General features: G+C 40.7%; 1 protein-coding gene across 3 annotated transcripts in view; it reads left to right on the top strand.

Moving 5' to 3' along the window:
* Positions 1-15,468, top strand: part of smarca2 (SWI/SNF related BAF chromatin remodeling complex subunit ATPase 2) — a 167,431-nt gene that overhangs the window by 35,655 nt on the left and 116,308 nt on the right. For all 3 annotated transcript variants that reach the window (XM_061980411.1, XM_061980410.1, XM_061980409.1), the window contains exons 8-15: positions 140-313; positions 420-593; positions 3,943-4,113; positions 4,204-4,257; positions 11,541-11,671; positions 11,764-11,821; positions 12,060-12,157; positions 12,323-12,470. In XM_061980411.1, the coding sequence (XP_061836395.1) occupies positions 140-313; positions 420-593; positions 3,943-4,113; positions 4,204-4,257; positions 11,541-11,671; positions 11,764-11,821; positions 12,060-12,157; positions 12,323-12,470 (1,008 nt within the window). The remainder of the gene's footprint in view (positions 1-139; positions 314-419; positions 594-3,942; positions 4,114-4,203; positions 4,258-11,540; positions 11,672-11,763; positions 11,822-12,059; positions 12,158-12,322; positions 12,471-15,468) is intronic.

Raw genomic sequence — 15,468 nt, 5'->3', positions numbered from 1 at the left:
CATAAATTTTACCTTTTGAAACCGATACCGATAATTTACGATATTACATTTTAAAGCATTTATCGGCCGATAATATCGGCAGCCCGATCCCTAATTTTTTCATCATGAAATTAAACTTGTGCTGCCATCCATCCTCCAGCTGAGGCAGGACGTGGTAGCGTGCATGAGGCGGGACACCACCCTGGAGACGGCCCTCAACTCCAAAGCCTACCGGCGCAGCAAGCGCCAGACGCTGAGGGAGGCGCGCATGACGGAGAAGCTGGAGAAGCAGCAAAAGCTGGAGCAAGAGAAGAAACGCAGACAGAAGCACCAGGTTCACTTTACTTTTCATTTTGATTTTTATGATGAGCACCACTGTGCTCTTGTCCCCCCATGCACCAAGTCAATGTTGGTTATGTGTCCCCCCCCCACCCCCCCAGGAATACCTCAACAGTATTCTTCAGCATGCTAAAGACTTCAAGGAGTACCACCGCTCCGTGTCCGGGAAAAACCAAAAGCTCACTCGAGCCATTGCGACCTGGCACACCAACACGGAGAGGGAGCAGAAGAAAGAGACTGAAAGGATCGAGAAGGAGAGAATGAGGAGACTTATGGTAACACACTCTACGCAATTTGTGTATTACAGTAGCAGGCATGTGAAATGTCCGCGAAAACGCGAATATCCGTGTTTTTAAACATTAATTTTAACGTCAAAATATCCGCGTTTTTTTAATGAAATATCAGTACGACATGCGATCCAAACAAGATTTGTTGAACGCTCGCCTCAGCCGCAGGTACTTGCTGGTGGTCCTCTTGCCACACTGAGTTGCGATCAGGAGCACCGAAACAAGCTTGCTCGTTGCTAACCATCGAGTTAGCGTGCTTGTTGTTGTTGCCTGTGAGCCACAAACCTAATCAACCCGAACACTGTTAGTATTTATCACTAGCCAGGTATATTTTTGACGTGACGGATGTAAACACAGGTCACAACACTGGAAGTATATTACCCGAGGGGGCGTGGCTACAGGATAGCGTTGCCAAATGGGAAAGGTTTTCTGAGTTCTTCAATCAATCAATGTTTACTTATATAGCCCTAAATCACGAGTGTCTCAAAGGGCTGCACAAGCCACAACGACATCCTCGGCTCAGATGTTATTGAATTTTACGTTACATTTTCAATGATAATAATTACAGATGTCCTATAATGGCTTTTTTACCGATATTCCGATATTGTCCAACTCTTAATTACCGATTCCGATATCCACCGATACCGATATATACAGTCGTAGAATTAACACATTATTATGCCTAATTTTGTTGTGATGCCCCACTGGATGCATTAAACAATGTAACAAGGGGTTGGGGTGTATATTGTAGCGTCCCGGAAGAGTTAGTGCTGCAAGGGGTTCTGGGTATTTGTTCTGTTGTGTTTATGTTGTGTTACGGTGCGGATGTTCTCCCGAAATGTGTTTGTCATTCTTGTTTAGTGTGGGTTCACAGTGTGGCGCATATTTGTAACAGTGTTAAAGTTGTTTATACGACCACTCTCAGTGTGACCTGTATGGCTCTTGATCAAGTATACGTGGCATTCACTCGTATTGTGAAAAGACGTAGATATTATGTGACTGGGCCAGCACACAAAGGAAGTGCCTTTAAGGTTTATTGGCGCTCTGTACTTCTCCCTACGACCGTATACACAGCGGTCTTTTAAAAAGTCATAGATTTTACTTTTCGAAACCGATACCGATAATTTTGAAACCGATACCGATAATTTCCGATATTACATTTTAAAGCATTTATCAGCCGATAACATCGGCAGTCCGATATTATCGGACATCCCTAATAATAATGTTAGTAAATTATCTCCTTTAAAAAAAAAAACATTTCTGTGGTACATTACATGCGACATATAAGTGTCAAAAAGACAGCCAAAAGAGGTTGGTAGATGAGAATAAATCTAAAGGTAAAATCTAGTATAGCAATGCATTCAATTGCAGGAAATGTAGTCTTGATTTTCTAAATTTTCTTTCAGGGCTTGTGTGGCAGCACATTACGCCGATAGAAGTGTTCCTCTTTTTTTTTTTTTCAAAGGGTGCTGACATGCCTGCAGTAGGAAGGGGATTCATATAGCCCCATTAGTCGCGGTTTACCTGACACATGAAACGTGACAAATTGAGGTGTGCACTGCTACCCACTTTAGCCGCCAGATGGCAAGAGAGTGTTGACTATCCTAGTGTTTTTTGTGGCAATTCCATTATTTCCAGCAGACTGCTTTCTCTCACGTGATATCCACCCAGGAATATATGAATCCCTTCCCTGCTGTACAATTACAGATGTTCCTATCCTGTGGCCCGATTCCAATACATTATCATCCATGAGTGATGTCGGTCAATACCGATCATATGTATTAACTGTACATTTTCAATGTATTTATGGTGAATGCTGTTGGCTTTGTAACAATATCAACACCATTTTTAAACTAACTTATTATTCTTTTTCATTAAATACAATTATTTCAGCAAACATAGTCAATGATACGCAAAAACTAAATAAAAAAGTTTTAAAAAACGTGCCGCGCACCTAAACGAGTTGACACCTGGCAAAAACTAAGGAGAGAAAGGTATTTTAATTTAATTAATGCATTTCTTGTTAAAGCCAGTGTAAACTACCCTAAATCTTTTGACATTACTACCGACAATAAAGTCTAACTTTACGCCGTGTGCGTCTTTGAACCTTCCTTTGGACATCGCTATGTGGAGTGTACATTTGTCCCGTGTGTGTGTGGGTTTTCTCCGGGCATCCCAGTTTCCTCCCACATTGCAAAAATATTCATGTTCACATCATTGGAGACTGTAAATTGTCCATAGATATGAATGTGAGTGTGAATGATTGTCTATCGTCGCCCATGCTAATTTGAGTTAGCTTGTCTATGAGCGAGTCCATTGTACGTTAGCATCAAGCTAGTGGCAATAGACCTCAACCTTCGTTCTGCATAATTGTATTGCTTTTTTCCGTTTATTTCAAACTATATTATTAATTTAACGTGATTCATACATGTGTGTGCACTGCATGTGTATATATAATGTACTTTCTTTAGTGTGGTTAGTTTTACAGTGACTTCTTTGTGGAGAAAACACTTAAAGTTATTTTTTTCAAATCTAATTAAAGGACTGTTTACGTATTCGGCAACTAAATTGCAATAAATTGTAGCCTGTGTTACCTTTTACAATTAACAACAATAAAAACTGCATTGAACAAAGTCAAAGTCCTTGTGTTAAAGCTGATAGTGATTCTTATTCTGATGATACAAGAAAATAATGTTAATACTATTAATGGTAATATTAATAACAAATAACAGTAATATTTTTATATATTCATACATATTTTTTTAGCCTTTTTAAAGAAAATATATGCATCATTGCAAATCAAAATGATCATGTCATATATATGATGTCATATTGACCACGCCCCCACCCCACTTATATAGTGGCAATCTAGGGGAAACTCTGTACAACATAGCCAAACTATTATTGAATTTGAATATGTTTAAAGAAAAAGCAACCTACATCTCATCTTGATGTTATCTGTGACAAAGTAGTTACTAATTACCATTAGTTTGATCTCTTGCAATATTCAACATTTACAATTCTCTAGGAAGTGTTTTTTTGTGGGCCAAGCCTGATTAAAAAAAAAAAGAAATGGCACCTGGGGTGCACGTTAGACGCCTCTGCCTTACTTGCAATGCAGAGTGTGTTCATCCTCCATGGTATCTATTTAGTTTTCATCATGCATACGCAAACCTAATAATACATCAAGAGGTAAACTAATTGACAAGATCTTCTTCACTTTCAGCTTGTTTGTAAATGCATTAAATTCTGGCTTTGTATGACCATCAAGCTGAGCTTAATAATGTAAGCCTCTACCGCAGCAAATAAGCCCTCTGTCAAAATCCCCCAAACCCAGGCCGAGGACGAGGAGGGCTACCGTAAACTGATTGACCAAAAGAAGGACAAGCGCCTGGCGTACTTGCTGCAGCAGACGGACGAGTACGTGGCCAACCTCACCTCCCTCGTGTACGAACACAAAGCCGCGCAGGCCGCCAAGGAGAAGAAGAGGAAGAAGAAGAAGAAGAAGGTAGGGTGTCATTGTTGGACATGACATAAATGGAATTGTATTGTGATCAAAGCCCCTGTCATTGCTCCTAATGTGTTTGTGAATGTCTAGAGGGTGGATGGAGACGTCGGTGAAGGCACCAGTGCTATCGGACCTGATGGAGAAGTAAGTCACTTGGCTGTTTAAAGGCCTACTGAAATGCGATTTTCTTATTTAAACGGGGATAGCAGGTCCATTTTATGTGTCATACTTGATCATTTCGCGATATTGCCATATTTTTGCTGAAAGGATTTAGTAGAGAACATCGACGATAAAGTTCGCAACTTTTGGTCGCTGATAAAAAAGCCTTGCCTCTACCGGAAGTAGCAGACGATATGCGCGTGACAAAACCAGTTGTGGAGCTCCTCACATCTGCACATTGTTTATAATCATGGCCACCAGCAGCGAGAGCGATTCGGGCCGAGAAAGCGACGAGTTCCCCATTAATTTGAGCGAGGATGAAAGATTTGTGGATGAGGAAAGTGAGAGTGAAGGACTAGAGGGCAGTGGGAGCGATTCAGATAGGGAAGATGCTGTGAGAGGCGGGTGGGACCTGATATTCAGCTGGGAATGACTAAAACAGTAAATAAACACAAGACATATATATACTCTATTAGCCACAACACAACCAGGCTTATATTTAATATGCCTCAAATTAATCCCGCATAACAAACACCTCCCCCCTCCCGTCCATATAACCCGCCAATACAACTCAAACACCTGCACAACACACTCAATCCCACAGCCCAAAGTACCGTTCACCTCCCCAAAGTTCATACAGCACTTATATTTCCCCAAAGTCCCCAAAGTTACGTATGTGACATGCACATAGCGGCACGCACGTACGGGCAAGCGATCAAATGTTTGGAAGCCGCAGCTGCGTACTCACGGTACCGCGTCTGCGTATCCAACTCAAAGTCCTCCTGGTATGAGTCTCTGTTGTCCCAGTTCTCCACAGGCCAATGGTAAAGCTTGACTGTCATCTTTCGGGTATGTAAACAATGCCGGCTGTGTTTGTGCTGCAGCCGGCCGCAATACACTGCTTCCCACCTACAGCTTTCTTCTTTGCTGTCTCCATTATTCATTGAACAAATTGCAAAAGATTCACCAACACAGATGTCCAGAATACTGTGGAATTTTGCGATGAAAACAGACGACTTAATAGCTGGCCACCATGCTGTCCCAAAATGTCCTCTACAATCCCTGTCGTCACGCGCGGACGTCATCATACCGAGACGTTTTCAGCAGGATATTTTGGCGCGAAATTTAAAATTGCACTTAAGTAAGCTAACCCGGCCGTATTGGCATGTGTTGCAATGTTAAGATTTCATCATTGATATATAAACTATCAGACTGCGTGGTCGGTAGTAGTGGGTTTCAGTAGGCCTTTAAGACTTAAGTATTTGTTTGAAACCACATCTAGGCCGGTCTACAATGATGTCCATAAACGCTCCAATCGCTATTCAGCTAGCCAGACAGTCGGCTGTAGTCGCCGGCTGCGACAAAAACAAATACCGCCAGGGCCTGTAAAAAGCACTTGGTCAAAAAACGTTGGCATCCACTGCTGCGGCTGTAGGCAACCTACAAAGATGGCAGTCATTTTATCGGACGTATCATGAGTGGTCAGTATTGAGCTGCTTTATTTACGTCTGCTAAACTCACGCGTGCTACACCAACTACATAGCGCTATTAATGCTGACTCAGCAGTTTGTTCCTTGCCGATATTACAATTAGAGATGTCCGATAATGGCTTTTTTGCCGATATTCCGATATTGTCCAACTCTTAATTACCGATTCCGATATCAACCGATATATACAGTCGTGGAATTAACACATTATTATGCCTAATTTTGTTGTGATGCCCCGCTGGATGCATTAAACAATGTAACAAGGTTTTCCAAAATCAATCAACTCAAGTTATGGGGAAAAAATGCCAACATGGCACTGCCATATTTATTATTGAAGTCACAAAGTGCATTATTTTTTTAACATGCCTCAAAACAGCAGCTTGGAATTTGGGACATGCTCTGCCTGAGAGAGCATGAAGAGGTTGAGGTGTGGGGGGGGGGGGGGGGGGGGGTTTATTGTAGCGTACCGGAAGAGTTAGTGCTGCAAGGGGTTCTGGGTATTTGTTCTGTTGTGTTACGGTGCGGATGTTCTCCCGAAATGTGTTTGTCATTCTTGTTTGGTGTGGGTTCACAGTGTGGCGCATATTTGTAACAGTGTTAAAGTTGTTTATACGGCCACCCTCAGTGTGACCTGTATGGCTGTTGACCAAGTATGCTTGCATTCACTTGTGTGTGTGAAAAGCCGTAGATATTATGTGATTGGGCCGGCACGCAAAGGCAGTGCCTTTAAAGTTTATTGGCGCTCTGAACTTCTCCCTACGTCCGTGTACCACTCCGTACAGCGGCGTTTTAAAAAGTCATACATTTTACTTTTTGAAACCTATACCGATAATTTCAGATATTACATTTTAAAGCATTTATCGGCCGATAATTTCGGGCTGCCGATATTATCTGAAATCTCTTATTACAACATTGGCTCTGTTGCTGCTGTGTTGCGCAATATAGTTGTTCATAAATGAGCATTTGGTAAAAGAGAGCTCATGCACTCCGAATCATTGTTAAAGTTTTTAAAAAAGGAGCTTAATAAATATGAGTGTTCGCAATGCAAATGAATAATAACCTGCCTCCATTTATCGCCTTTGTCCAGTGAATGCTTTGTCGTCTTTGTGGTGATAAAGGCCAAGGCTTGGGCAATTAATTGATGTGATCGATGTAGTCAAGTTTTTTTTGCAGACGTTTCAAATAAATATATATACTTTTTGCCCCTCAGAGAGTTCCGTAGCTTGCGCCATCCTCTTACTTCCTTAGTACTGTAGCAAAACATGGCTAAAGCTAACGAGAGCACGATGTTTGCTCCAAAGAAAAGAAAAGTGTTGTCTGTACTTTGTTTTTGTGGCAACAGACGTGGATGAAATGACTGCACGCTGCAAAGTTTGGTTTAAAAAGGCAGCAGCACAACAAACTTATTCAGACAGAAGTTTTAAGTTTTCACTTTATTCGTCTCAATGTTAGAGATAATTGCTTATTTTTATGCAATGTGCAATGCTACAAAGTTGTGAACAGAAGTATTTTATTCGAGACAGAAGTATTGCTTCCCAGAGAAAGCTCTTAATTTAATGTACGATTTTTGTTCCATAAAAAGTACCTTTTTAACCCAGTCTAAAAAGGACAACATTATTCAAATCATAATTTTGTTTAAATTAAAATGCAGTGTATTTAATGTCATTTTTTGATCACTTTTTGAATTATCTCTGTCATTTGTATTCAATGGTTTCTTTAGTAGTGGGTAAAAAAATCTGAAATAATTTTTTTTGTGGAAAAAAAAATCAGAGATAATATTTTTAGGCCTATAAATGCCTATAGAGCGGTTGCTCCGGTTTCAATTCTAACTGAATCTTTGACGCTGTTCATATCTAGAAAATCTTGTATTGTGAATCAGCGTTGCCGATTGAGCTGAATTGAAATCAATTTAATTTTGCTTGGTCTACCCAAACAGAACATTTTTAACATGTAACATGCCTTTTAAATAAAAAACTAACTTTAAGATAACAAAAATATTATATGTAAAACAGTATGCTAAAAGTACTACAAACAACTACAGTAGTTTTATGAAGTACCGTATTTTTCGGAGTATAAATTGCTCTGGAGTATAAGTCGCACCGGCCGAAAATGCATAATAAAGAAGGAAAAAATACATATATAAGTCGCACTGGAGTATAAGTCGCATTTTTTGGGGAAATGTATTTGATAAAACCCAACACCAAGAATAGACATTTGAAAGGCAAAACAACAGGCTGAATAAGTGTACGTTATATGAGGCATAAATAACCAACTGAGAACGTGCCTGGTATGTTAACGTAACATATTATGGTAAGAGTCATTCAAATAACTATAACATATAGAACATTCTATATGTTTACCAAACAATCTGTCACTCCTAATCGCTAAATCCCATGAAATCTTATACGTCTAGTCTCTTACGTGAATGAGCTAAATAATATTATTTGATATTTTACGGTATTGTGTTAATAATTTCACACATAAGTCGCTCCTGAGTATAAGTCGCACCCCCGGCCAAACTATGAAAAAAACTGTGACTTATAGTCCGAAAAATACGGTAATATAATAGTAATGTACCGTATTTTTCTGAGTATAAGTCGCACCGGAGTATAAGTCGCACCTGCCGAATAAAGAAGGAAAAAAACATATATAAGTCGCACTGGAGTATAAGTCGCATTTTTGGGGGAAATTTATTTGATAAAACCCAACACCAAGAATAGACATTTGAAAGGCAATTTAAAATAAATAAAGAATAGTGAACAACAGGCTGAATAAGTGTACGTTATATGCAGTGTTGGGTTAGTTACTGAAAACCAGTAACTAGTTAGTTACTAGTTACTTTATTTCAAAAGTAACTCAGTTACTTACACCAAAAAGTAACGCGTTACTGTGAAAAGTAACTATTTAGTTACTTCTTCTACTTTTTTTTTTAAGCTCCCATTAATGCCCTTTTAGCCTTCATGTCAGTACTGTTATTGCACTGGAGAATAATACAATCTGTTGATCAACTTGACATGCATTTGCATCACTGAACTCTGCTAAGCAATGTGGTCTACATACGACACACAAAGACAAAGATATGTTTCAAAGGGCCAATTTATTTCAGGCCAGAACAAATTGACACAACTATTTTAAATAGCTGCAACATAACATACATAAGTAACAAACAGCATAATAACAACTCAGCTGTAACATACACAAAGCCTAACCAGGCAGATTTGAATTGTTGTTTTGGGCAGTAGACGGGATCTTTGATCCAAGACACAACTTATATTTAACTAAAATGTTCTTTTCTTTGTGCTCGACAAAAGAAAAGAAGTGAGAATATCTCATACTTGCCAACCCTTCTGAATTTCAGTGCTTCTCCCCGGGACAACCATTCTCCCAAATTTCTCCCGATTTCCAGCCGGACTTAAGGCACGCCCCCTCCAGGTCCGTGCGGATCTGAGTGAGGACAGCCTGTCGTCACGTCCGCTTAGCCAACCAAAAAGTAACCACTGAACACTATACCGTATAGTGTTCTGTGGTTACTTTTTGGTTGGCCAACGGTTTACGTTGTATTGCTTAACCCCCTCCCCTCCCTCCCCTTCCCACACCCAGACACACACACACAGAGCGCAGAGGAAGAATCAGAAGCACGTCACTGCAGCGCAGCAATAAAACACTCAGATCTTCTGTTTCTAGCCGATACTACATAAAAAATAACGTAAAATAACGCAGTAACGCATCATGTAGTAACGGTAACTGAGTTACTGAATATAAAAAATAACGCGTTAGATTACTAGTTACCGCCAAAACTAACGGCGTTACAGTAACGCGTTACAGTAACGCGTTACTTTGTAACGCGTTAGTCCCAACACTGGTTATATGAGGCATAAATAACCAACTGAGAACGTGCCTGGTATGTTAACGTAACATATTATGGTAAGAGTCATTCAAATAACTATAACATATAGAACATGCTATACATTTACCAAACAATCTGTCACTCCTAATCGCTAAATCCCATGAAATCTTATACGTCTAGTCTCTCACGTGAATGAGCTAAATAATATTTGATATTTTACAGTAATGTGTTAATAATTTCACACATAAGTCGGTCCTGAGTATAAGTCGCACCCCCGGCCAAACTATGAAAAAAGCTGTGACTTATAGTCCGAAAAATACGGTAATGTAATAGTAATGTACCGTATTTTTCGGAGTATAAGTCGCACCGGAGTATAAGTCGCACCTGCCGAATAAAGAAGGAAAAAAACATATATAAGTCGCATTTTTGGGGGAAATGTATTTGATAAAACCCAACACCAAGAATATACATTTGAAAGGCAATTTGAAATAAATAAAGAATAGTGAACAACAGGCTGAATAAGTGTACGTTATATGAGGCATAAATAACCAACTGAGAACGTGCCTGGTATGTTAACGTAACATATTATGGTAAGAGTCATTCAAATAACTATAACATATAGAACATGCTATACGTTTACCAAACAATCTGTCACTCCTGATCGCTAAATCCCATGAAATCTTATACGTCTAGTCTCTTACGTGAATGAGATAAATAATATTATTTAATATTTTACGGTAATGTGTTAATAATTTCACACATAAGTCGCTCCTGAGTATAAGTCGCACCCCCGGCCAAACTATGAAAAAGACTGTGACTTATAGTCCGAAAAATACGGTAATGTAATAGCAATGTACTATTGGAGAGCAGACTTTTATGGTATCTCCGTCGAGCTGCTTCTCCGTAAAACACACCATCAGCAGCTTCTCTTCTTTCCACGTCCTTGGTTTGCGTTATTGACTCATTCTGCTTCCAGTCATGTTGTTTTGAGAGTTGTCTCTTTCATTCGGTGAATAATATCCGCTTGCTCTACTGAGCACTCTGCTTCATACTCACTTTCTTTATTCCGATTGATGGAAAGTTATGTCGATCTCTTGCTATAAGCTAATGCTCGCGAGTAAGACCAGTTGTTTTGGACGGATATTACGAGGCTCACTGTGGCATTTGCTGTGCCAACTTGGAGAATTTAAGGCATTCGTTAAGATGGTAGTAAGATCCCACAAACAGTAAATGTTGTTTACGTTTGAGAAGAAGTAATGTGTGTGATTTACAAACCAAGCAAAATAAGCTGTCAAGAGTTTCCTCTAGCCTGCAATGACTTTGTCTCCTTGATGAGCAATTTTACTCAGCTTTTTAATGTGGCAGCCACTGTTTACTTTTAGCATTGTCTGTAGAGAGCCAGCAAGAAGCAAGATAACAGTTTTATTATCGGGATTTATTATTTGTCTACAGTTTAAATGGAGCACCAGTGAAGATAAAGAAATGAGTGTGTCTTAATCCGAATTGTTGGCCAGACTGCAATGTTGGCCATTGTCCATGTAATTGCTGGCATTGCACCGAGGCACACCTTCTATTATCAAGCTTCCACTACCGCTTTGAAATTGTCGTCTCAGTTTTTATTGTTTGCAGCCGTGTAAGCGGCAAAAGATCAATCTCCTCTTACGTGCAGAATTCATCTAGATTAGTTCGACCACGCTGATATTGGAACAAGCGGGGAAACATAATAATAGATGGATTTCAGTGATAAAAGTAGGTTGCATGGGCTGTTCAGAGGAAGCGCAAATAGATACAGCACACAGGCAAAGTGTCCTTCACCTCGTTATGGGAAAAAAACGTGGACTCCACAGATGAAAGACGCGTCTGTCTCGAGTGGAACAATGCGCTCGGTCGTCTTACGTAATCCTTCTTCTCCATGCCGTGTGTTTGTCCTGCAGCCCATGGATGAAAGCAGCCAGATGAGTGAGCTGCCCGTCAAAGTCATTCAGACGGAGACGGGGAAAGTTTTACAGGGAACAGATGCTCCCAAGTCCAGCCAGCTGGAGGCGTGGCTTGAGATGAACCCTGGGTGAGGAGGCAATGAAATATCAAGTGTTTTGTTTCTATTACTGTTTTAGAAAAAGAACACAACACTGATTATTGACCTTTTCCTGGATCCAGGTACGAAGTGGCGCCTCGGTCGGATAGTGAGGAGAGCGGCTCTGAATTTGAGGAGGAGGTACCTGACAAATTAATTCCACATTGGTGTACTTTGGCCCCAACATCCAGCATGTTATCATTGAAATGGCTTTAATTTTTGCAGCACCACACAGAAAAAAAAAAAACATTCACAGTAAAATCTCACTATGATCCACTAGGGGGCAGTAGCTGTCCACACTTCACTCTCGTCCTCATCATTGCTAATTCTATGAGATGTTGCACTTGTGTGTCATCAAACTTGTATTTCATTTCACAAGGAGGAAGAGGAGGTGTCCAAAGCAGAAAGCGAGGAGAAGACCATAAGCGATCCCAAAGGGGAGGGAGGATGCGGGACGGCGTCCAAGCACATTATCGAGTACTGTTATTTACCTTCTATCTCTCACATAGGCTCATTTTATGACCCCTTATTTTGTGTTGAATAATTTGCATTGGATAGTAAATCTATACTCCTACATTGACTTTCTATAGTACTGTCCTTTAATAAGATATACTGCAATAAAGATCTCGCTCACGTCTGCAGGTCGGTCAAGCAAGATGTGGATGACGAGTACAGCGTCCCGACGGGCCAGACCAGCTCCCAGTCTTATTACGGTGTGGCTCATGCTGTCATCGAGAGGGTGGAGAAGCAGGCATCTCTCCTGATCAACGGCACACTCAAACATTACCAGGTAGACTCTCGTCGGGAACACTGCACACTCTCTATGCGAGCACACATCTCAAAGTGGAGTCTGTCCCTGCCAATCATAAGTGTGAGATGCATCGCTATGCCCCAATCACATCCTGCTGTACATCACTGGCTCAAAAAATTAAAACATTTAATTACCCTAACTTGTAAAACACCACAGACGGCTAGCGTATCTCATTATCATTAGTGGTTTAAAAGAACTGATTGCATAGCAAGCAACTAGTTTGCTTTGTGTTGTTACAGCTTAACGTTGTAGCGGACAAAGCCCACAGCAAAGCCAAATGACTTGCATAAGATGGGTTAGTGCAAGTTCAATATTTTGGGGCTCTAGAACGATCAGTTCAATGCATGATTGAAGCCGGATGGAAACGTTTAAAGTGCTTAGGACCAGGATTTGGAGCCATGGAGGAGGGAAGCGTTTGTAAACATTGCGGTTAAAGCAAAGGTCAAACATCCGGGATAAGTCTGTGTCAAAAACTGCTGCAACGCCACAAACACTTGCACAATTTTACAAGAATAAACTCCCCTCTCCTTGAGAAATATTGGTTGAAAAATGGAAATGTCCTCGAAACGGGTGCTGGACTGAGTTACTGTAAATTCCGGACTATAACTGCTACTCTTTTCCTGTGCTTTGAACCTTGCGTCTTATAAAACGGTGCGGTTAATTTATGGATTTGAATGGCCATAATGTTTTGTGTTAAATAGTTTTCATTAAAACGAAGTAGACACAGTGGAATGGTGTGTTATTCCTTCTGCTATGGCGTCATCTTTTAGACGGGTTTGCCCACTGCAGGTTGAAAAAGTACTTCCTGTTTTAATGCCTTGAACTGGAAGTAAAACCGTCCATAGCGGTTCTACTCGAAAGGATTCTTCATTCATCACTCTAAGCAACGTTTGCAAGTTTTACTATTTGACTAAAGCAATTCATACTTACTAAACCGTCCCATGTGTGATGTCTTGAGGAGTGTGTCAAGCATATTTGTTAGAGATGTCCGATAATGGCTTTTTTGCCGATATCCGATATTCCGATATTGTCCAACTCTTAATTACCGATTCCGATATCAACCGATACCGATATATACAGTCGTGGAATTAACACATTATTATGCCTAATTTTGTTGTGATGCCCCGCTGGATGCATTAAACAATGTAACAAGGTTTTCCAAAATAAATCAACTCAAGTTATGGAAAAAAATGCCAAAATGGCACTGCCATATTTATTATTGAAGTCACAAAGTGCATTATTTTTTTTAACAGGCCTCAAAACAGCAGCTTGGAATTTGGGACATGCTCTCCCTGAGAGAGCATGGGAAGGTTGGGGGGCGGGGTTGAGGTGGGGGAGGGGGTAGCGGGTAGTGGGGGGTGTATATTGTAGCGTCCCGGAAGAGTTAGTGCTGCAAGGGGTTCTGGGTATTTGTTCTGTTGTGTTTATGTTGTGTTACGGCGCGGATGTTCTCCCGAAATGTGTTTGTCATTCTTGTTTGGTGTGGGTTCACAGTGTGGCGCATATTTGTAACAGTGTTAAAGTTGTTTATACGACCACCCTCAGTGTGTCCCGTATGGCTGTTGACCAAGTATGCGTGGCATTCAGTTGTGTGTGTGAAAAGCCGTAGATATTATGTGATTGTGCCGGCATGCAAAGGCAGTGCCTTTCAGCTTTATTGGCGCTCTGTACTTCTCCCTACGTCCGTTTAGGGAGAATATTATCGGACATCTCTTATTGTAAGATATCTGTATTTCCCACAATTGTAAATGAAATTGAATACAAATTGTCGTTGGAGCGTGTGCACATACAGTACACAAAAAGCAGTCCCAGATAAGCGAGCACCATTTTGCAGTCATGCTGTTATTACAGTGATAGAGAGATGAAGCAGGCACCCTTACTTACATACTTTGTATAAAAATGTAAACTGGTCCTAAAGGAACCTTGTTAATCTGCGCTTTCTGAGATGAAGGGTCGGCTTATCTCTCTTCTGTTTGTGTTTTTTTTGGTCGTGTTTCGAAACAAAACAGTTTTTCCCCAATCCGAACACTGAGGCATAAAACAGCTGCTAGCTGGGAATGGGCTCTCAGCCAATCACGGGGAACCTGACCAGGGCTTTGTGATTGGCACAGCAGTAATTGGGGCGGGTCCTCCTCGTTGGAGGGCATGTGAATAAACCAGGGGCCCTGCTTGGAAGAGCTGCTGAACGTGTGCGTCGCTGACTGAAATATTTATTTTGTGTTGGATCAATGTTCTTGTGATTGAAAAACATTTACATTTGTGGAAAAATTGTAAAGGGAATAATAAGAAAACAAAACATCAAATTAACCACAAATTCACAACCCCCCCTGCAATACCTCCACGGAACTCTTAGGGGTTGTGGACCCCCTGTTGAAGAGCCACGTGGTAGGCTATATATTCAAATGTTATGCATACTTGCCAACCCTCCCGGATTTTCCGGGAGACTCCCGAAATTCAGCGCCTCTCCCGAAAACCTCCCGGGACAAATTTTCTCCCGAAATTCAGGCAGACTCAGGTCCATGCGGACCTGAGTCCGCTTTCCCACAATATAAACAGCGTGCCTGCCCAATCACGTTATAACTGTAGAATGATGGAGGGCGAGTTCTTGGTTTCTTATGTGGGTTTATTGTTAGGCAGTTTCATTAACGTCCTCCCAGTGCGGAAACAACACACAACAGCAGTCACGTTTTCGTCTACCGTAAAGCAGTTCGTCTGCTGTAAACAGCAATGTTGTGACACTCTTAAACGGGACAATACTGCCATCTAGTGCATTTGATGAAAGCACTTTTGTGCGTGCCACACAGCAATGCATCATCAGAGAGGGTGTTCAGCATGGTTAGAAAAATAGTGACAGAGAATAGAACAAGGATGGACAATTCAACCCTTAACTCAACAATGAGTAGATGAGTGTTATGTGTATGTATATGTGTAAATAAATGAACACTGAAATTCAAGTATTTATTTTATATATATATAT

Source organism: Nerophis lumbriciformis, linkage group LG20 (genome assembly GCF_033978685.3).
Source record: "Nerophis lumbriciformis linkage group LG20, RoL_Nlum_v2.1, whole genome shotgun sequence".
NCBI lineage: Eukaryota > Metazoa > Chordata > Actinopteri > Syngnathiformes > Syngnathidae > Nerophis > Nerophis lumbriciformis.
Note: the sequence above shows the minus strand (reverse complement) of the source record. Positions and strands in the feature narration are given on the sequence as shown.